The sequence below is a fragment of the Lates calcarifer genome, linkage group LG2, assembly GCF_001640805.2.
Source record: "Lates calcarifer isolate ASB-BC8 linkage group LG2, TLL_Latcal_v3, whole genome shotgun sequence".
In the NCBI taxonomy this organism is placed as follows: domain Eukaryota; kingdom Metazoa; phylum Chordata; class Actinopteri; family Centropomidae; genus Lates; species Lates calcarifer.
Genome location: NC_066834.1, coordinates 19,984,483 through 20,007,754, shown reverse-complemented (window position 1 = coordinate 20,007,754; position 23,272 = coordinate 19,984,483). Strand labels below are relative to the sequence as shown.

The window sequence follows — 23,272 nt, the reverse complement described above, 5'->3', positions numbered from 1 at the left end:
TGTATTCCACTGAAGACTAAATAAGATGCGTGGATGAACTGAGCAGCCAGTGTTATTTTTACCCTGACCGATGACCTCGCTGGGAAGCATGAATCTGCTCAGTTACTTATGAGCATGGTGATTAAGAATCTCCCAGCTCTGCAGCTTAGAGACTCAAATCCCTGTACAGTATGGTCGTAATTAAAGATGGACAGCACAGTGGCAATCCAGGGCTGAGGAACAGGCTAAATGACAGAGGAAGTAACAGGGAAGCGATGAAAACTGGGGGTTGGGATGGAAAGACAGAGAGAGGAAGACACACAAAGAGTAGTCTTGGTTGGTAAGAAACAAACAAAAACAGAAAAAGTCTCACAAGATTTTAATCTGAAGTTCCATAACACACCCAAACACATACAAAACATCAGGAAAACTACTATTTCCTTTTGTTTTGAAGGAAGAGAAGAGCATTGTAGATGTGCTCGCTCTCCAGAGGCTGGGCTGTAATTTGCCAGCCTACGGGTGGAGTTTACCAAAGGCAAAGATAATCTCAGCCCTCAAACATATCAACGGTGACCATAAAATCTTTGATCATGAATGCAGGGGAGGATGTGTCCAATAAGACTAGATGGAGTCTGCCTTGTGGCCATGATTAAAAAGCAGTGGTAAGAATCTCTGTATCATTTGGGTTCCCACCCTTTCCTGAGAGTAGGGGCCCTTTGCTACTAGTTCTAGCCGTCTTATATGTTTGCCTGATTATCAGTCAGTCTGGTTGGTGAGCTTGGTCAGCTTCAGGCCACTGACAAAGTGCTTTCAAAGGGAAATGAAAGAGCATGGTCTTGTCTGTACGCAAGCTGGCAGCCGCCTCCCTTAACCTCCCCTCAGTCACCCTGGCACCCTGTCTGCCCTTGTCTCCTACTGTGGTTTCCATGTCTGCCCTCTTCATCCTTCATCCTCTCTTTTCTCCCTCTTCACACATACAGACACGCGACTGTCACTCCCTTGTCTGCTGTCCGTCAGTGCTGCCCTATCAAAAAAGGTTGGCCCCCACTTATTTGGAGATCATTAATCATCCCGTGTAGGACAGGAGGCCCCTTAATCCAGCCCCTCCCCCTGGCCTCACCAAGCAGGCCACGGCATGGTCCTCCGCCCCTATCCCCCATGGTGTTATCAAGTTTCAGTGGTTGTAACTGTAGCACAATAAACAGAGGGGGAAGGAGAATGGGTTGGGGGCAAAGGAGGAGGAAAGGGATGAAGACAGAAATAAAGAAAGACATGGGAGGACAAAATGCAATTTCCAAACTACACTTTATTGGTGTATCTATGTAAAACATGCTCCTACCTCCAGAGGAATTTGAGTCTTGAATCTGATTACATAAACTAGTTGAAATAAGTTTATCATCTAATCGCAGATAAACCTATTACATTAATTGTGTAATAGTTGTCAAGCAAAGCAGAAGGTCAAAAGGTTGATCTAAAATGAAAATCATTTCACCCGCAATCCAACACTATTTGAGAATGAACAAATGTTGCTCACAATACCCAGTGTTTTTGTTGTTAAACCAACCAGGTGCTGCCACTTTCCAGAAGTTGTGGGGTGTTAACTAAAGGAAAATGAGGCCATATCAAAGAGCCAGAGAATGTTCCTATTGTAGTGTGGTGTTTGTACAGAGGGCCCGCCTGTTACGAGGACCAGTGTGAGGCTGACCGAGGGAGTAATATAATGCATACATGGATCCCCCAGAGCCCATTCATGGTGTAATTGGTGTGGACAGAGCTCTTGGTCTCAGGGTTACAGTTAGGGAACTTCCTCTAATGTCCTGCTGGGAGGCCACTCTTCCCACACCACATATACAGCAAAAAATATCCAGTTTAACCTGGACGAAAAATATTTTCTTTGAATGTGAGGAAGAAAATGGCAGAGGCATCAGCTTTCTTAATTTGCCTTTACTGGAAATCCTGTTGTCTGCCCCTCTCATCTCATCTGCAGTGTTGATTTCTTTAATTCAATAAAGGAAAATATGCTTTTAAAGGCCAATATCACTGTTAATTATTGACTGTAAACTAAACCAACACCACAAATGCCCATTTGCGACAGCACCCCTGAAAACATTACTAGCAGCCTCAGTGAACCTTCACTGGAACAAACAGAGCAGAGCCACTAACAGTAAGTTTGACTGTGAAGATAGAGAGAAATAATCCAACTTCATTACAGTCATTACCAGCTCCCCATCCTCTCCCCCCACTTCTCCCACTAATTCTACACATCAACTTCTAGCCCCATCAAGACCACTACAACTTAATGATACAGACAAGTCCGGCTTACCACATATTGTATTAACAGACCTAAATCTAGTACGCAAGGATTTTCCCCTAAAATAACTCTAGAGCACCAATAGCACACCATGTGGTCTCTCTTAAGCTGAATTTACACTTCCCATTAAGGGTGTCACACTGAGATGGATCCAGCCTCTGCTGACCACGACGTGTGAGGTTTCCTGGCTGGAGCACGAGGAGCTAAAACACTTGTCTTTACCCCCCTGTTACTCCCTCCTTTCTCGACTGGTGATTTCGTTGAACAGGAGTCTGTCTCTTTCTCTCTCTCTCTCTGCCTCTGTCCGTCACAGCCTGTGGCCATTAATCATCTCAAGTGGACAGCGCTGACAGGCAGTTGGCTGCATCACTCTTTTATTTTCTTCCTCTTTTTTGTCTTTTATTGCACACCCGTAGATCCCGCAGTCTCACTTGCCACTCCCCCCCTCGATTACCTCTTCACAACCCCACCTCCCACCCTCAACCCCCCCCCCCCCTCACAATCCCAACTGAGAAAGTGGCCTAGGTGGCAAACCAAAACAAACAATCACCCATCTGCTTAATCGAAATCTTTGAGGTGGTTAATGGTGTCAAGCCAGCAGCAAAGCTTTTTTCTGTGCTCCCAGCGGGGGTGAAACAGCAAAACCTGTAATGGATATGATGAGCAGTAATGTTGGCGTAACTCATGAAGGCTAATATTCTCTACCCACAGTCTTTCAACATAAGCAGCCCAAGAGCATTTACATAATATTTACATGTCAGGTCATTAGTTGATGTTTTTATCTGCAGCAAATGACAGGACGTTCTTTGGTTGAATAAGTATGAGCTCCTCCTCTAAACTTACAAGCAACAAATAGTATGGAGGTCAGCGGTGAAAGCTTACGGGGCCCAGCAATTGATCTAGTAAAAATTACTGTGACCCTCTGATGATCTTATATGACAGAGGAGTAGCCAGCGAAGAAATAAGAGCCAAGGAGGTAAAGACAGAGAGGATTTCTATGTGAGTCTTCTGCCATTTCTGTGATGCAGAGCCCATCAATGGGCCCCTTTACGCACAGAAAGGATTTAGGACAGCTGCTAAAATTCCTCAACCATTAACGCGCGCACACACACACACATACATGTGCCTGTTTTGAAGAGCAGGGGCAGGAAATGGGAATCCCTCGTAAGTTTTCCTTCCGCTGTTGCTTTCCTCTCAAGGCCTGGAGGCCCCACGACGAGGTGGGAAAAGCACTTCACCATTTGTCTCTCTCTGTCCAGAGATTCCACTGGATTTCACTTAACCTTACAATCCTGTTTGTAAGGTCGGTCAAATCAAGAGGGTGTTATCTCCCACATCAACACCCCCACCCTCCCACCCCACACACACACACACACACACACACACACACACACACACACACACACAAATCCCGCATAATAATGACATAAAATTTAAAAGGCTTTGTAGATGCTACTTCATTAGAAAAGACTGCAATAATCTTGTCCTCACATCCATAAAGTGAAACGGAAGGAGGAGTAAACGCACAGTAATTAGGGGGTGCCACCGAGAAGAGCTTAGCAAGGCTCGCTCTTCGTCTCATATAGCCTACTCTGGGCACTAAAAGCAAAAAGGGAATCCAGCCAAGCAATTTGTTCCCTGTGATTAAGACTACGGCTTGAGATGAGAGCAGAGGTCAGCCAAGTGCCTCTCGTCTTAAAGGAAGGGTGAAGAACTCACTCTAGAGTAGCTGAAATTATATCCTACCCACCTGTATAATGGTTGCATCAGCTCTCTGATGTCAATAGCAACATCGCTGTCATATCCTGCATCCATATTTGAAGCACCGTGGGTGTTTATTTTTCACCTTTCCAGTTATACCGGTGAGAATGTGTTTTTTTTCTGGTGCCCTTTCTTTTTCCCCAAATGAAAAAAAAACTCAAATAAAACCTACTAGTATTACTACTTCAGTTTCTCACCATATTCTTTTCCTTTGCCTCAAACATTTCTATTATAGATGAGCACGCTGGAGACGCAGTTCTTTTTGTTACAACTGTTGTCAGGCACTGACCCTTGCACTCCTTCCCTACTGGTCACTTGTACAGATGATGATGATACAGGAACTTGATCCATGCAAGTCGATTCCTGTTGCACTCCCTGTAACTCACTCTGAAATGTAATTCAGCTAAACAAGCACAATATAAATGACAGTTCTTCTCAAATTCAAACTGATACCAGTGAATCAGTGTTTTGTTTTCTTGGCTTTAAGCTGGGACACTTTTACCAACTACTTTTTCTTTTTTGATTTTTGAATTTTAAAAAGCAATGTTAATTCAATTTCAAAAAGCAACAATGACACAAGAAAGGCAGAGACAGGCTAGTTTGTAATATTCACTGAAAATAATATTCACTTAAAAGTCACCATTTTTTCCTGTTTTAGGTCCATGCAAATTTTGAAAAAAATCATATGACGTCGTGCAGACTAATCAACTAGTTATCTCCTGTCAGGTGGCATTTTAGTCAGCTTGATGGATTTCTCTATCTGACCAGCGTGAGTAAGGGGTCAGCCAACCACTCCCAGCGTCTGCCACTGGACAGAGATGCTAACAGGGCCCTGACAGATCCCGTCCCTCCCTCTCTCTCTCTCTCTCTCTGTCTGGGCTTAATTCATCACCAGCCAAACAAGACCTCCAGGCGATGCGATCAGACCAGACGCTCTGAAGCTGCTGCTCTCATAAGCATACAAGCACACACACACACACACGTCTATGCACATAGACCCATGGACACAAATGTATGCACCACACCATCATCATCCGTCACAATCTGACAAAACAAACTATGCATCACATACACTTTTACATACATACTATATCACCTATCATAGCCTGTGACAAAACATAATGAAGTATGAACCACACGCACACTCACAGACCATCATCACCCATCATAGCCTGCCAAAACATAATGTAAAGTATGCGCCACTGTAATAACACTGTGATTCACCTTGGGAGGTATTGCTCAAGTCATGTAACTTGCTTGGCAACGGATTGTCTGATAAAAGCCTAAGTGCATTAGCTGCCCTGGTCAGAGAGCGCCTTGTAGGCAGTGTCAAAGTAGCACACGGTCAGATGAGCCTCCCCAGCTGTTAGCCAACTAAATAAGTTAGGTCACTGCCAGATCCTCTTGGCTCTGATACTGCAGAACCACAGGATCAACCGAGGCAGATCTCACCTGCTGACCCCTTAAGGCCTTTACTCTGGGGAGGGGAATTAGTAAAGGATTTCTTAGCCAGTGAGAGTTACAACATGTTTTTGGAGTTGATCAGTGACATGACAAGCATTGAATAGACAGAGACTTTTGGAAAACCAGAGCCTCAAATGAATTTATACTTTCATCCTTGCTTAGTTTGCGTGGCTTTTAACAATCACAGGACCAAATAAACCATTTGTGCGGTAGGCCTTACACCAATCAATCAATCTATAGTGAAATTCCAGATGCCTTGTAAAAAACAGCAACCCCTCCTCACACTGAGACAGGAAATGACTCTGAAGAAATGGAAGTCATGTGGTATTTGCTTTTTCCACATAGGCAGAGGGTGAGAAATTAACTCTAACTAATGTCACATCTGTGGCAACTGTTATAGACTCACAGTGCAATTCATACTGCAAACGTTTTCCTATAGGATGTAAAACACCCTACATGCTCAATCTCAAACCATAGAGCAAAACCAGAAAATTCAGAAACCCACTGACAAACTATTGCCACTAAATTCTAACATGTAGGAGTTATTCAGGAAAATCCTTATTGAACCTATAATTATATGTGAATAATTATATGTGAATGCCAACCCACTGGATGTGACATAAGTAAAAGAAAGTCTCTACAGAGAGCACTAGTGAAGGTGGCATGAAAATAGTAAGGAAGCAACTGCTGCTTAATATGATGTGATTTCTTTAGAGCACTCTTACCTCTTTTCTGCATGAAGGTGAAGAGGTCATCCAAAAACTCCTTCCTTTTGGGGTCACTGTCCAGCTCATACAACTGAAGGAGAAAACAGAAGTTTATTACTGCCATGATGCACCATTCAGCCCATTCCACATGGTAAACTGTCCCTGGAAGTGGAGCCATCTGGCTGTTCAGCCTAGAGAATTGTGCTGTTTCTCTTTATTTTTCACTTTCCCCACTTCCTAGCATGGTACAGGCTGACAATTCCAGTGCAAAGCAAAGAAAAATATTTCAACTGCAAAATTTATATCATATTCTCTATTTTTACAATTCAATCAGATTCACATATTTTTACTATTCAATCAGATTCACAGTTTGCTTGTTTGTTTTGTTTTCTTTGCTATAGAAATACTGACTAGTTCTTCACTCTCACACAGGCACAGAACATACGTGCATGTCAATGTCCAGCAGACCGTTGGCTGTTACCACGCTGATGTGCTCAAGTGCAACTTCTAACAGGAGAGCTGGGGCAACATGAGGCAATGCATTCGTCAGTCTTTGTCAGTGCTAGTTCTTTGAAGTTGGCTTGGAGTTTCAGGGCCACAGAGATATATTTAGACCTCTGCGTGTTGAGAATGTTTGAAGGTGCTATCCTATTTACAACTTCCACCCATTTGACTTTCATAAAAATGAGTGTTATTATGTAATTGGTGCAAAGGTGTCTTTATTGGATTGTTTCATCACTGAAGCCATTCTGGGATCAAATTTTCCAAGTGCTCACCTTTGCAAAATCTCTGGAGGCCTCTCCTCTCCCTCTGCTACTGTCGGCCTCATCCGCCCAGCTTGCACTTCCATTCTACAAAACACAAGAGACACAAAAGAGATAAAGTCGGTTAACAATCAAGAAGTGGTTACAAACACATTCAGAGAGGATCCATATATATATATATACTTTATTTTTTTTGGGGGGGGGGTTATTTTACTTTATTTGATTGTGACAGTAGAGATAAAAACAGAAAGCATGGAGAGAGAGAGAGAGAGAGAGAGAGAGAGAGAGAAGAGCATTACATGCAACAAGTAGTAATGTAGTTGCACATTTATTTTTCTTAAGACTGAATTCTGAATTTTGACCCCCTGCATTTTTTTCTAAATGTGTTACTCTGATTTTCATCTGTAAAGATCACATCAGGTTGACACTGACTGTAGGTCAAAAAGTTCATGTTGGGTTAAAAAATGACTAAACTCTGAACTCCATGCTTGTTACCACAACTGCAACACAAACACATGAAAACTAATATATACTCAAACTGCAAGAATGCATTTTTCCAGGGCTTGGAGGAGTAACCTCTGGAGTTATTGTGCCCCTGAGCTCCTGTGTCCCCATCCCCCTTCATCCTCAAACATCTCCATTTGACCTAAACCATCTGCATCTGGGCCTGCCCTGCCCCCACCCATGTCTTCCGACCCAGCTGGATGCAAGGGCCCCCCATCCTTCAATCTTAACGCAGCTGTGATGGGTGGCCAAGTTCATGGAGTGTAGCTGGCTGTCAGGAGGGGCCAGGGGAGGGTGGGCTGGTCAGTAGCCCGAGTGCACACACACATAAGCCAAAGCTGATCGTGGCTGTGTGTATGTTTGTGAGTGCGGGGGGGGGGGCACAATGGCCCCACAAGACGGGAAGGAAGGAAAATAGGGGCAGAAAGGGGTGCACGGTATGTGCCGACCAGGAATGTCTCCTAAAGACAAAACCTATAAAAGCATCAGGAATCAAAACAAGATCCGTTTGGCGGGGGACGTTAATGGCTGCAGCCCGGGGTCTAGTTTCAACCAGGAGCCCATTGGTCAGTGGCAATTACATGGCCTGAAACGAGAGCCTGGAGGGCAAAGGTTGTCAAGGCCCTTGAGAGCAAGTCATTTTGACCCTCTCACTCTCTGTACGTGTAACACTTGTCAACATTCATACTCCCTAAACAAATACTCATCAGCTATCAACTTGCCAAACCACTGCAAATAGTGTGTTTCTAGGTAAAGATTTACATGCATGAAAACTACTGTTACAGAATGAGATATCTGCTATTTAGAACAGCCAAGACACACTTTCATGAATAAAAACTGAAACGTACAGGAGTGGAAATTTATTTGCATTTTCTTGCACTTGCAGTATTAAAAGTGTGGTTACAAAATGCTACATTTCCACTATGGAACAAGTAATATTTGAAGTCCAATGTTCACATTTTTACATACCAGCAGACTGCTATCCTTTAGAAAAGCGAGAGTTATATCTTTCGCAATTAAATTATTACTTAATCACATTAGCATCACAGCTGATATCTTGTGTTGACAACTGATCTGCAAGCACAGCTCATTCCTTATCAAAAATACAAATCCCTGTCGACTTCCATTACCTATAGTATGTCACAGAGATTACAACAGGATCACCAAGTGAATGTAAATATACAGTATGGTACATTTGGAGGCCTTACAGACCTTTGCACACAATTTGACCAACTCTGTTAACCTTTAACCATTATAAATGATTATAGCAGAAGATAATTCAGATTGCAGCTATGTATAATCTCACATGCTTGCTCTTGCATGAAGAAAACTTTGCATTCTGTGTTATTTATAAGTGCTGGCTGTTCCCTATTCAATGGCCCAGAGGTCAACACTGTGTAATCTTACTAACAGTAACCAAACAAGAAGCCATAGAACTAAATGGGAAATACCATCATTCTGTTTGTTAGCAAGTTAATGTGCTTTATTAATCTTCCACCGAAGTGTGATTCCACTGCCGTGCACAAAATGTCAATACCAGTTTTTAAAAGTTTGCTAAACCTTTGTGTGAATGTCTCAACTGATAAAACCCCCAAATCAAACCCTCATATCCATTTCATGGAAATATTATTCATAGAGAATATTTTCAACAAGAGGATGACCTGTGTGTGTCCACACACCCAATTATCTGTGAACTCTGTTTAGGGATTTATAATGTTGAATACATTCTCTTCTCCAAAGTTAGTGACTATGAATCTTCTAACACTAGTGTCAACTCCCGGCTCACTAGAATCAGATGTTATTTCAAAAGACCAGGCAGTAGGTGCTGGGTTTCTGGCCTTGGATTTGTTAGGGGAATACAAATATGTTTATACACAAACCACACGCACACCTACACACACACACACACACACACACGCGCCTCCCAGAGGGACACTCTGGATTATGGGAGCGCAGGGGTCAAGGTGTTCCTGACATCAACAGAGAACAAAGGTCTAAAGTGACAGAACACTGTCCAGTCAGTGCCAGACTTTGGCTTCCTGCTCCATCCCCTGCTCTGCTTTAAATACATTTTCTCAGGCGCCTGTAATAGATAAGATTTGTATCTCATTGTTAATTGAATGAAATAACCACAGATTTTACACAGATTTAGAGAGACTGAATCCAGAATTTTTTATTCTCACTGATCATATGGAGCATGTGTAGAGTTCAGAGTTCATGCTTTTCTTCATGGTGCGGTCAATGTCATGAGAGGAGCCAAATCTTTGATGGTTGTTCAGTGTAAAAAGTACTCCTTTAAAATTCAGTGGTTGAAGACAGAAGTGGGAGATGAAGACAAACTGAATTTAAGTGCTCTGTGTTTTTTTAATTTTATTCTATTTTTTGCTTCATGTATTTTTTATGTTAAACTTTTGATCTCTAAACCAACAGGGCTGTTGGGGCAACTGCCAACGATTCCCTGTCATTGGACCTGGGAGTGTAAATTTTGCTGTCACTAGTCATAAGGCAAATAAGTTCAAATGCCTCTATAAGAAACCTGTTTGTTTCTCTGGCTGGTTCAAAAAAAGCACAGTAATTGGAACATGGAAGCCGTTAACCATGAATAGACATGTTGGCTCTTGAACTAGGACCTTGGTCAGCTGAGGAATGTTAACACTATGTTGCTTTTTGTCAAGTTAAGAGTGGATACTGATGTTTTGGGACCACTCCTTATGATCAGTCACCTCAGCCCCTTCATCACATCCAGCACTCCACCCAGAAATGACTTCTTTAAAAAAAGAAATTCCCACACCCTACTTACATTCATGACAGAGACATACAAGGCTTGACTTACCAGATGAAAGACATAATTGAATTACATAAAACGACTAACATATGTATGTTTGTGTACTAAGTGCCTTAGTTACAAGAGTTTAGATTTTAGATTTTTTTTTACATTATAAGCAGTCTTAAAGCTGGACATCCAAGAGTATACAAACTATAATTTTATTTAGGAAAAATAAAATTTGAATATTCAAATAAAGCATTGCCCGCACATGCTAATGTGTATGCACGCATCTGAGATGGAGGATGAACAGAAGTCTTCATATATCTAAGCAGCCCGTGTTTCCTCTCCGTCTCTCTCTCATGCTGTTAGCAGGTTTACTGGCCAGGCGGTGGGTGGCCTAATCACATTATGGCCATACGTGACTGACTGGCTCAGTGCCAAATCAGGGATAAGAATAAGGTTGATGACCAGGAGTGAGCTGAATCTGGTCAATGCCCGGGGTGGGGTGGGATGGGGTTCCACAAACTGACATACATACCCTCTAAGGAAATGGTTGTTTGAGATGGGCTCCAAAGGTGCCCTGAGGTTCATGTGAGTTGCCCAGCTTGCCACCACCTAACTGATGCACATGTGGTATCATTCTGTAGAGTTTGTAAAAATGGCCAACATTCTAATTCTAGGGCTGACATTATATGGTTTTGTGCAATTCCTTGATAGATGGGCAGCACCTGGCAACATCATCTCTCTCTGTTGGTCCTTGCACTGACACACAAAATTCTGCGTGTACCAGTTTTGAAAATAACAACCTTTCATCTGCAACAAGTCGACATTCTTTGCATAACCCTGTATTCGGACAAACCTCGCAACACACTCCCACTTAAATGTTGATACACACCCTGGGGGTAATTCTACGCAGCCATTATAGAAAGATGTCTGGAGTAGAGCCACCATTTTAGTGAGGCCAGGCATGCCGGAACAAGAAGGGTTAATGGCTGCTGCTTGGGGAGTGGGGGATGGATGGCATTGATTGTTCAGGATGTTGACAGCACTTCTCCAATTTGATAGTGGAGCTGTTATTAGATGAAGAGGCTTGTTCTTAATAAAAGCATCATGTGATTTGCCTTCAGTCTTCCAAGTAGGAGGTTGGATGGGCTCAGATAGCAGCCAGGGGGCTAAGGAAATATTCATTGTGTTAGACTCCCTTTGGCAATCATCTCAAGATAATAAAAGGAAGAGGAAAAACTGGATCAACATGTGCTTTGAAACCGGTCAGAAGCCAGTTGCATACTTTGTAGGTAGAGCTGAACTCATGTGAAGTAGGTCATTTTCATACTATATGTAGTAGGCTGATGACTGGCTAATGGGATGGGAGAAAAATAACTGACCCCCCCATAGGTCATCTGAAACATGCAGTTGCTTTGCAGCCTTTCAGTGTAATCCTGCAGACTAAACAAGGCCTCAAGAGAAGATCGGCACATGTCTCTGCCATAATAGAGCCCTGTTAGCCCTCAGCCTTACCCCTAACCCCTGTGTTCCCAGTTTGAGCTACTGTCACGGCTCTCTGTGTCCCACCCTACACAGCTCCACACTGCAGACCAAGTCCCCTGGGCCACAGCCATTGAACAGGAGGCCCAAATCAATAGCCCTTCATGTGCAAACACAGGGAAGTCCCCAGCCCCCTCCGGACGCAATCTCACAGCACACGTCAATACTCATCATCCTCAGTCATCTACAGCAACACCAGGGAAACTGAGATGAGGGCAGGATCACAGCTCCCAGGGTGACCTAACCCCTTCACCTCCGACAAGACATCCTAACTTTGACTAACACAGTGAAGGTTTCCATGGGAAACCCTCATCAAACTGCACTCTACAAAAAAAAAAAACAGTGTAAACAGCCACACCTATCCTTAATAAAAACAAAATACACGCACATACCATACGCACCTATAGCAACCACAGGCAGTAAATTACTGACAAAATGTCACAGCGCTCTCAATGCGAGCTCTGCCAGTACAGACGCAGGAGGGAGGGTGACTTTAGTGAAATTCACCAACATTCCAGTACACCAGTAACAGGACCTCACAATAACAGGAGAGCCCCTCTCATCCCACAGGTACTCTTAACATCTCATTCCCGCACTAATCTTTTTTAGCCAAATTGCTACCTGTCAAAACAGTTCAGCGAGGGAAATCTTTTAAACAGACACAGCGGCAGTAATTTAATCACAATCAAGGCCTCCGGCGGAAATCTGGATTGTAGCCAACAACAGTGATAAATGGTGAATAGTCAGAAAAGAGGCTACATTAGTAGTTAAACTGGTGCTTATTTTGTACATTTGACTAAAAAGGCCACACAAACTACTCAGGTTCAGGCTCCTCTTTTTCTATAATATAATTAAAATGTACTGTGGCACCCTTTGATAGATGTAAATAACTGATTTATAGGCATTTGCTTTGCACACCTGTTTGCTAAGAGAAATGGATCTGTGTTTTAGGCAGACTACATATACAGTAGTAAAGCCTGTTTTTTCATCTACTAGAGAACAAGAGCCCTGATGCCTTTAGTTTAAGTCCATCTGCAATGTTGGCTTCGTGCTCTCAAAGAAAGCGAATCTGCTTCCTCTCAGCATGCCTGTAAAAACGAGCATTGTGGGGGGCAGCAATCTCTAATCCAAATCAAATAATTGGGGCCTTGATCCCTCTGCGGGACTCCGGGGAATCATTTATAGTGCCTCTCTCAACGGGGAGGGGTGATGGGGGAGGGGAGGGGTGAGGGGTCGGTGTGCTGGGATCTGGGGCTGAGCGGATGGCGTTCTTTATCTGCTAACTACTGTAAAGGATCTCATGGTGAGCTGGCCATACGCTACCGCCAACAAAGGCTCTGGCTAATCGTGATTCCATGTGCGACGAGAGGGAAATAAATCTCACTGCCTCTCGGGAACATACGGTAGAGTTCGTACTTGCGAACAGATCCACTGGTGATTCTTTGGTCTCATTTAGCATAAAGCATTTAGCATAAAAAAGGTTGCATATCGCAAGAGAGCAGGCCGGCAGCAGAAAACAGGACCCAGGGGCATGCCTGCCTCTTAGTGTCCGGTCATGTTAGTAGCTGGAAGAGATTTCTGGCTTTTGGGGGAACAGACAAAGTGGCGAGGACAAGGGGCTAAACGTCCAGGGGCAGAACATGTTGCTACCTGCCCTAGCCTCAGCAGTGCTGCACTTCTAAACAGGCCACTGAAAACAGGCCTCCAGGCATGACCACCCCTCCCTCCATTAATCACTCCAATTACAAAGCTGAAAAAGAAAAACCAAGGAAAAAGGGGGGTGGGGGGCGGTCACAGGTAAAAAGACAGAATGAAAATGGGCAGGCAGACAAACAGTCAGAGGACCAACTAACTTGTACAATGATCAACACACTTTTTCTTTTTTTCTCATTCAATTCCACATCCAGAGGGAGAAAGAGGGGGACAGAGACACCACACTGTAACCAACGAGAAAGGCTTATGTCTGAAAGACAGGGATGGATTTGCATATTTAGTTCCTGAGTAAACACGTCTGCTGGTGACCAGCAAGTCTGGTTTGCCAAATAAACTGACTGCATTTGTTCAGCTCCAGCCCTTTCACCAAGACACCACATTCCACAGGCAGAGGCCCCATCCCCCATTACACTAGCTGGCCCCTTTCGCTCACACAAATGCAACGTTTATAGGCTGGTGTGGCCAGAAGTTCACACTCATTGGTTCAAAGACCCTTTCACAGGCAGAGCAAACATTTTAGTGAATCACATCTGTGCCACCACATACAGTACTCCATACGTTAACCCTTTCCCGTAGTGGTTCAGGCCCATAAGTTTTCAACTAAACTACGCACAGACTTGCAGGGGGGGCCCTTGGTCCCCCCTCACAGATAATTTGATTTGAAGCTATTAGTTTTGCTCTATGAAGTGTATAGTGACAGATATCAAGTTGTCTCTAATATGCAAAGCACTACAAAGACACTATATCAGATTCTCACAGCGTATTAAGGCTATAAGAATTGCAGTGACCAAAAAAGAAATTCAATACATTTTGGGGTCCCTTGTAATAAATGCCACTTTGAGCAAGAAGCTATACTGCTGCATTCAGGTCAAAGCAGCTATTAGCTTTTTCTTCTAGGTTAAAAGCTTTGGCTAAAAATACCTTGCATATCTCACATCTTTCAAAGAGCAAGCATCCACTTCACCCCCATGCTAATGGCAGCTGAAGACATCACACAGACCTGATAGGCCTTTATATACATTCTCATTATACTGACAGCGCCAGGAACCTGATACATTCACAATCAACAAAAAACCTTCACTACTATTAGGCCACATCACATCTAATTACATATGAAATGATAGAGGTCACAACGCCTGCAGTCAGATGAGTAAAGAACCTCTTTGTCTGGCAAATGGCAGAGGGGCAGAGAGGCACAGGGAGGGCTAGAAACCAGTCCCGTTATTCTGGGGGTTTCCTCCATCAGAGAAGTTAGTGTTATGGCTATCCCTCTGAATCTGCAGTATCAAATGTTCAAACCATAAGCGCAATTCACAGCTTTCTGCAGAGTCTAATCGATAAGGAGCGATTTCTCCGTTCAGCACCAGAGGTATCTGTTTCCTCTCAGCTAGCGTTAAGTGTACAGGGGCATTCCACCTCTGACAGGCCAGTACCCCTCAGGGACCCAAGCTAGGATGGTGCAGCCCGTCACGCATCTGGAGCTCATCTCCAGGGGCCGACAAGCTACTACATCTCTACTGGACAATCGAAAAACAGCAGAGATCCCCCAAAAACTTGAAGAGAACAACCTAACCAAACCAAAGTCATGATTAATGTGGAAATCAAAGAACCAAAATATAAGAGCTTTCAGAGTCATTTCACTGTCAAAGTGCAATCATCATACAACCATTATTAACCAGCAACCATCAAGTTCAAAATGTTAGCCATGGTGTGCAATAGCTTTGTTCAGTTGCGACAGACTAACTCCGCAAAATGTAGGCATTCAGTATTTGCAAACCAGCCTTGAATAGTGTGTTAAGCATTCATATGCTCTGGTACTAGGTGTCACCATTAGTGATTGTCTTCTACCCATATTAACTTAGCCTAGCAAGCAGGTTAAAACAAACATTAAATAAAGAGATGAAAAAAGAAGCTAGCTTTGTAATTATTTATATCATTTATCAACCCCCTTTCATGAATTTTGTGTTTGTCTGTAACCACGCGCAGCAAAAGTTACACAGTGTTGCTTTAAATTGCTGATAGCGTCAAGAGACAGAACACTATTATATGTTTGCTTTTTACTACTCTATGTTGCAGTTGACGATGATCAGATTAGATAAAACTGTGGTGATTCTCATGGGGAAATTAGGTTGTCGTAGCAGTAGAGAATATGGTATAGATAACTGAGCAAACAGGCTGTACTGTATGTAATACAAAAAGTACATACTGAGAGTAGTTAAACCAAAGATACACAACGTTTGCAATGACAGATTTACAGGTAAGCAGATGTTTGCAGAGCGAATGGTTCACATTCACCCATGCTAATATAATTTAATTCCGCTCCTATGGTGTGTAGTGAACCTATGTTCCACTATGTATTTCAACCATGGTATACAATAAACTCTATTTGATGATCTAATTTTCCTTAAAGAATTTAAGGGATGTGTTAGATTCTGATCCAATTTTTGTGTTTGTCAATCATTTAATAATTGTTGCTACCAGTTTTGAACCAAATGATCTGATCCTACATCCTCCCTGTGCTAAAAGCGTGGAGCTTCCTCAGGTTTTCTAATCACATTTATTTGGGGCAGGAAAACCTGAGAAGTCTTTGTTTGACCAGATGGCTGGCTAATCAAGGCTGGCTCCGCTGGGGGTTGGGGCATCCCAAATCTGCCACAAACATTATTGAACCGTGTTCCACATTAATATGCTGATGTTTGTCCAAACAGAGTGACGCTGTGATCTGATACACATTATGTGAATTTCAGGTAAGGATCACACTCAGTGCCTGTTTACAACTGACACTTGAAAATAGACAATGGCTTATTCTGCAAGATTATATTTCTGTTGTTAAATAATTAAGTGTATAGGAAAAATTATAAACCCTCATCAAACTGAAGAACACCAAACAACAGAGTAACAGCTGTGATAACCATAAGAAGCTACAATGTATAGTTTGTATAATAACCTACATTCAGTGTAGTCCCTGCTGTTAATAATTCAATTTTCTGTGCCACTCTTTAATCATTTACTAACATGGCTTTTGAAATTATCGACTGCAGTTGACATGGTCCATAGTACTATTCACAGTGTGATTGTCTATTAACCAGATCAGCTACAAGTCAGAGCGTGATGCGTTTTCTTTCTTTTTTTTTTTTGCCCTCTGAGAAAATTCAATGATTCAATACAAGGCTTTCACACCAATAGATTTGGTGAATCCAGCAATATGCCTGCTGCTGACACCCATGCAAATTTAAATCAAAGAAGGGTTGGACGTCATTCTTTACTTCTATAAAGCTCAATTCATGTACTGATAATGAAAATGACGCACAGATTCTGATGTATTTCTTCGTAAGAACATGACACAGCATGCTGGAAAAAAATCAAGGCCCGATTCTTAATTTTTTAAACCTATGCAAATAAATCATCATGAATGATTTTATTCAGGTTAATGAGAATTAGTGCTTTTTTCCCTATATGAGCTATGTGAGCAAACTACCAAAACATTTAAGATTATGAGCCCCTGGCTGTAACAGACACACAACTTACTGTTGGGTTCTTGTGACGATTGTGATTCAGGAAGTGAGCAGCTTTGGGGGATGTACAGCCCTGAACACAGAATGTAAATGTTGGAAGCTGAGCTTTGAACACATTGCTTTTAGTGTAATGTGACGTTTCCTGGGCAGCAGCCAGGTTTTTTTTCTTTTCTTCCTCCTCTGCTGGGAGCTCCCTCTTACGAGCACATGATTACGCTCAGCTTCTGTTTGAAGACTTGGCAGACAAACAACCTGGCCACATGCTACTATAAACTACATGAGATTTTTGGCAGGCAGCGCAATGAGTGTGCAGACTGAAAAGCAGGCAGGCCATAATGAAAGGAAAGCCTCCCACACCTCTTTCACCTCCTTCTACTCTGCAGGGCTTTGTGCCAGGTCCCAGTCAGCTGCTGTGTTTACCCGAGGGTCCTGACACAGTGGCCCAGTTAGCACCTACGGACTCCTGACACCAGCCTGGAGCTCAGCCAAAGCAGTTGCAGCAGACAGCCAAGAAAGTGACTAACAATAGGCAACTCTCACTCTTCACCTTCACACCTCCTCACTGCCTGGCCCTTTCTAAAAGGAGTAAAGCAGACCCAAAAGACAATATCTTTTCTCTACAACTGCATTGTGCTAGCTGGATATGGTTGTGGCTGAAACAAAGATACTCTCACAGTTCTGACTTTGTTTTAGGCCCCTGATATAGACACAGACGCAGTCTACGTGTTAACTGTGAACTATTTTTGAAACACCTGCTTTCGAATAGGTCTTTAGATTGGGCAGATGAGGGCATTTTCAATTTAGCTCTATAAAGGACCATAAAGCCCTAGAGCCTCTGCTTAAAATATGTCCACAAAATGTTATGATATCCATCTATAATGAACTTCTAAAAACCAGCTAAATCTCCTCTGTCTTCCTCATAAAAGTATGCATTACAGGCATTATTAGGTAATGAAGGTCAGACACCTCCCTGCTAAGTGTCAGCAGGTCAACCTCCTACTCCACTATACCATGCAGCTAAAACTTTATAACGTCTTCCAAAGGCATCATTAAAGTTATTTTAACAAAAATATGTACAGGTTAAAGCAATTTACCTCTAATTTAACCAATGCCTTTTTCTCCTGGGTGCTGAAAAAATATACTATTTAGAAAAAGAACTGTAGTATGACTCAATCTACACTGAGCAAAGTGACTTTACATGGAATCAGTGTTTTGAAACTCAATACTTATTTTCAGATGATTTTCAAATTATCACTTTTTTAAAATTTTTTAAATATTAAACAATTTTATTTGGAAAAGTTCTTGCACAGCTGCTTAGTTTTAGACAATGTTTTACATTTGGGAAGTCTGGCTTCTTTTGCAAAATAAAAAAATGGTTTTGTTTAAAGTCCTAAAAGTAAAATATTGAAAAGAGTAGAGTATACTTTAGTTTCATTGTTAAAATGAAGGCATTGTACTGGCACTAGGAGCAAAAGACATAAAATAATACCAGACTCAAATCAGCTGTGACAGCATCAGGCCTTTAATGATTATACTGTAAAATATATGTGTGATAAATAATGTAAGAGGGTGGTTACACATCACTTTATACATGTGCTGTGATAATGAGCATAAGTGTGTTTTTTCCATTCGAAATGGATCATCAAAAACCCTTTTAAATACCGAGTACAATATGTGTAGAGAATTAATCATGTGAGCAGTGGTTCAAAGATGGACCAACAAGTTAAATACACAGTATATAAGAGACCATATAAGGTACAAGGACAACAAGACCTCACATACCGTACCAAGGGTCAGTGCAACACACAATGTGAACAGTAGTCACAGTACAGTAGTACATACATGTGTAAGGTATATATGACTGTATGCAGTCAGCCTATATAAAACCCAAGGAGACTTTGCTCAACAGTGTCATATGACCTTGGCTCTATTTCCCTGCAGCTGCCAAAGGCGTTGGTGGATGTCTTTGTTTCATTTGGCTATTGCCCTTTCTCTGTTTGCCTTCATTAAAGAGCAGGTGTTGAAATATGCTGAGTGGAAGTGGTTGTAAAGGAGGAATGGAACCAGCAATGGGGGGGGGGGGCTTGTGGTTTCACTACCAACTGATCAAATTACAGCAGGCATCAGTAGCTCAGTTTCCATTAGAAGCAAGGAAGTCAATCCTCCGGGGTCGATTTGGTAAAAAAAAGTGTGACAACTCTAATGGACGTGCACCATTTGCATTTAAATGTGAGAACTTTTGCCTTTCAATTCAATTAAATGGCGAGGAGCACCGTGGCCCTCGCTGACAATGCGCATGAGGGGTCATCCAACAAGTCATTTGCATGTTGTTGCATGAGCGACTACTTCAGCTGTAAGGCAGACACCTCTCCCACAAAGGCAAGAAGACCTTGGGCTTGTGCTTTTGTGACTTGGCAAAGCAAAATGAAATGGGTTTGTCTAAAGGAGCACAACAAACTTTTTGCTTTCGTGAGGATATTTATATTGATCTGAGGACTGGTGCTTGTAAAGTGGCATGTGCACAGGAGTACGGAACAGTCAGACTTAAAGAGATGCAACGTTGCACAAATACGTCCTACGTCCACAATGCAAATTACTAGGGCATAGATAATAAAACCAAATGGGAAATTAGCATTTCAACTTCTCTACAGCAGTACTTCTAGGTCTTCCTCTCTGAAGGAGGTGCAGACATGTTGAATGGTGAAAGCCTCAGACATCTTGGATAAGTAACATCCGCTTTAACAGACATGATCCCTTTAACTGTGTTTAATTGAAAATACATAGCTCTTATGAAATATGGTACAAAATACTTAGAAAAACAAGTTGCTAAATGTTTTCAAACCACAGAACCACAGAGCTCCATTTGAAAAAGTCTGGTCTGAGTGCTCTCCATCTAGGATGTCTTTGCGGTTTATATTTCATCCACATTACCAGTGTGGAGTGAAAATGTAACTATTAGTGTAAACCATTCCTCAATTTGATGGAGGACGCAAGACCATGAATCCATGCATGAATAACGTGGCAATCTAAAACCAGAGGTCTCATGTGTGTGGATGGCAGAATCATCACAACAGACTAGACACCGCCAATTAGCACACCAGGCCATGATGTGGCAGAGGTGAAGGGACTGGGGCCACCACGAGAAGCCTCCTCCCGTCTGCCAGCAGCAGATGTGCCCTTTGGGACTCAGACAAATAAAAAAAAAAAAAAAGAAAAAGAGTGTCTCTGCCTGCACCAATGGGCCCTCCCATCCAGCTCCTCCCATTCAGGCCCTTTGGCTTTTTTCTTTTACAGCCCCTGCGACACTGAGTGAAATGAATTGAAAGATCACCAATCAGGGTCCCGACTACAACATGGACAAGCACCCACCCACCCCCATCAAACCCCCTGTCTCTTGCTGGGAGCCCCCGGTGGGAATGTTCACTGTTTGAAGAGTTAACTCTTTAATTCCGTCTGGAATGTTTCCTCTGGGTGGGGCAGTGTAGTGTGTGGAGCCAGACCACTAACCCCTCTTCCACAGCATCTCCTCCTCCCTCTCTCTCTCCCCCTTCATCTCCCTACTAAATTCAATACCTCTATTTCTGGGCTGGGGAAATCTTCCACACTTGGCTGTTAAGAGCCAGTCAGCACAAAATGAAGTTTGTTCAATACCAGGATCATTACACCTTAGATAAACCTAAAACTTCCATTTGCATGTGAAAATTTTCTCACACATACTGATATTTTAGGGTTGCTTGACAGATGTTAATATACCAAAAAACATAGAAAACTGAGCAAATGCAGGTCACTTGATCCAGAAAAACACATGACAAAGCAGCATTAAAAATAATGAGCACTGCCACACAACAATGTGACAAGATCTGAAAAGATTAATATTTGGTGGCTGCCACAATTGTACTGTAATATGGTAATCATCATCAATAGCCCACAGCTGAGGCTATTTGCATAAATACCATAATAATGAATATTATGGTTTGAAAAACAAAATTGTATTACTTCACTTCAGACTCACTATTTTTAAATGTAATGGACAATTTTAATTGAGTTAAATGTTCCCATATTGCCTATACACCAACTCTACTGGAAACTGGAAGTGCAAAATAGAATTACAGAGCACTAATTGTACCGTTGTAAGCCCTTATTTGTTTCCATCCTGACACAAATTCAACCCTAGCCATAACAGCCAGGCTACATTAAGCACAGAGAGACATCAATCAGAAAAATGCCATTAAAAAAGGGCAATCCAGAGCTAAAAGCCCTGTCGCCTCCATCCAACCAAACCAGTGGAGGTCTGCTCTTAATGAGGCAAAGCGAAGTTCACACAGTGCTGAACTACAAACATAAACTGAGAAATCCCAAAGGCTTGCACCATATAAATGAATGGGTAAACACTATACCTCATGTTAAAAACCGGACTACCAAAACACATCTTGGAAAAGATAGTTTTGAGATTTTAAGTCTGAATTTACCAGGGGGAATGACTTAAAAACACTTTAAATCTTTACTTTACAGTAACATGAAGAACTATAGGCACAAACCTGAATGTATTATATAAAACAGTGCAAGAACATGTCACATTCATTCACAAGATGACATGAAACCAAGAACAGAGAAAGAGATGGCAGGTCAGTCAAAATGTTTAAGGGAATTACAGCTAAGTGAGCTAAGAACACAACTGGAATCAGACACCTTAACCAGCCTAATCTGAACTAAGATCAGTGTGGTAGCTAAGGGAGCAAATTTAGAAATAAGGTTAACCAGTTAGTATCCTGGCCATTCATCACAAACGCCATTAGTAATATAATTTTGTAGTCACTAAGTCAACCAGATGACAAAGAACCTGGTGAGGAATTAAAGAGATCCAGGAGAAAAAAATTAAAAGAGCTTTAATAAATGTAAGCCAGTGTACACCAGGGCTATGTGACAAGAAAATCAAGTTATTTATTTGTGCTTCATTTCAATTAAAATTGTACATTTCTTTACACGAGATAAAGAAACACTATTTTTTAATGATGTCTAATTCGTCTACTTTTTTTTAAATCACTTGATCTGTTAAATCGTTCTCTGAACCTCTGAACTGCTACACAAAAATAGCTTGAATAAAGGAATCAAACAACTCATCAGCACTTACTCTATGCTAAACAATGACTGATGTACTGATTTACTGCACAGATATTTGTGTGGGGCCTTTACTGTAACACTGTTCAGTTCTTGGACAGTTTAACAGGTGAAACATTGTATTCATTGTCATGTGAATGCATTGTTGTCTGTGTTGACAGAAGTGAACAGTCAGGGTTGAGGTTTTCAATTCCCTGTTTAGCTCAACAGTTTAAGCATGGCAGTAACAATACAGGTCTCACACATTATCGTCACACGTCTTTGTTCTGAGCAAGCACTGCAGCATGTTTTAATGCACTTTAGCCTTCCTCATTACTCCTCATCTGAATGACCTCCATTTGCGAGTGGTTTGTACAAACAGGGGTCAGATGGTAATTCCAGCCTTATTACATCAGCATAACAGGAAGTCCAGTAATCATAATAAGACTAAGTACACCATTTAAAACCCACTGACAGTTACAGGCATGTGAGACACCAACATAACACTCAGAAAGCAGAAACCAGGTCAGGTTGGCGTATACAGGATGCACACCAGGCAAACAGGCCCCCTGACTCCCACCGTGATTCTACCAAGAGACATGGTGATACTGTTGTATGTTTCTCACACATCCAGCAGCTTTTCCAACAACACTGTAGTAGTGGGGCTGACGCGCCAAGCTAGATTTGTTTCACATTCCACTGTCAAAATGATAACTTGAATCTGCTAAATACAATGTCTTCCTCATTTATCATAAATGAACCATAAATGAGGCCAAACATTCCTGCCTCTAAAAGCTCACACACAATCCTTATCGATCTCTGCACTGCAGCCGTGCAGCTCCCCACTTCCTGGCTGGTGTGTTGCTGGGGCGACAGCTAAATTATGCAACAGCGCTGGCTCAACAGACAGGCTTCAGTTCCTGAGCGGTAGAACTGGGTTCAAGGATGGCAAGTGATGGTGGAGCTCAAAAGTAGCAGTCACCCAGCTACCCCAAGAAACCAGATTTGGACCACTATGGTCTGGACGGCCACCTCTTTTCCTGCATTGCATGTGTCCTCACTGAAGACCAGTCCTGCCACTTTCCGTCTTGCCTTGGCAAGTAAGCTCTCCTGTGGCACTGATTTACTTCTTCTGAAGTGATCAA

The 23,272-nt window shown here is 42.2% G+C and overlaps 1 protein-coding gene across 1 annotated transcript in view; it reads right to left on the bottom strand.

Moving 5' to 3' along the window:
• LOC108897744 (AT-rich interactive domain-containing protein 3B) overlaps window positions 1–23,272 on the bottom strand; it is a 48,518-nt gene that overhangs the window by 19,175 nt on the left and 6,071 nt on the right. The window contains exons 3-4 of the mRNA XM_018697506.2: window positions 6,999–7,073; window positions 6,241–6,313 (exon numbers count right to left, since the gene is read on the bottom strand). Of these exons, the coding sequence (XP_018553022.1) occupies window positions 6,241–6,313; window positions 6,999–7,073 (148 nt within the window). The remainder of the gene's footprint in view (window positions 1–6,240; window positions 6,314–6,998; window positions 7,074–23,272) is intronic.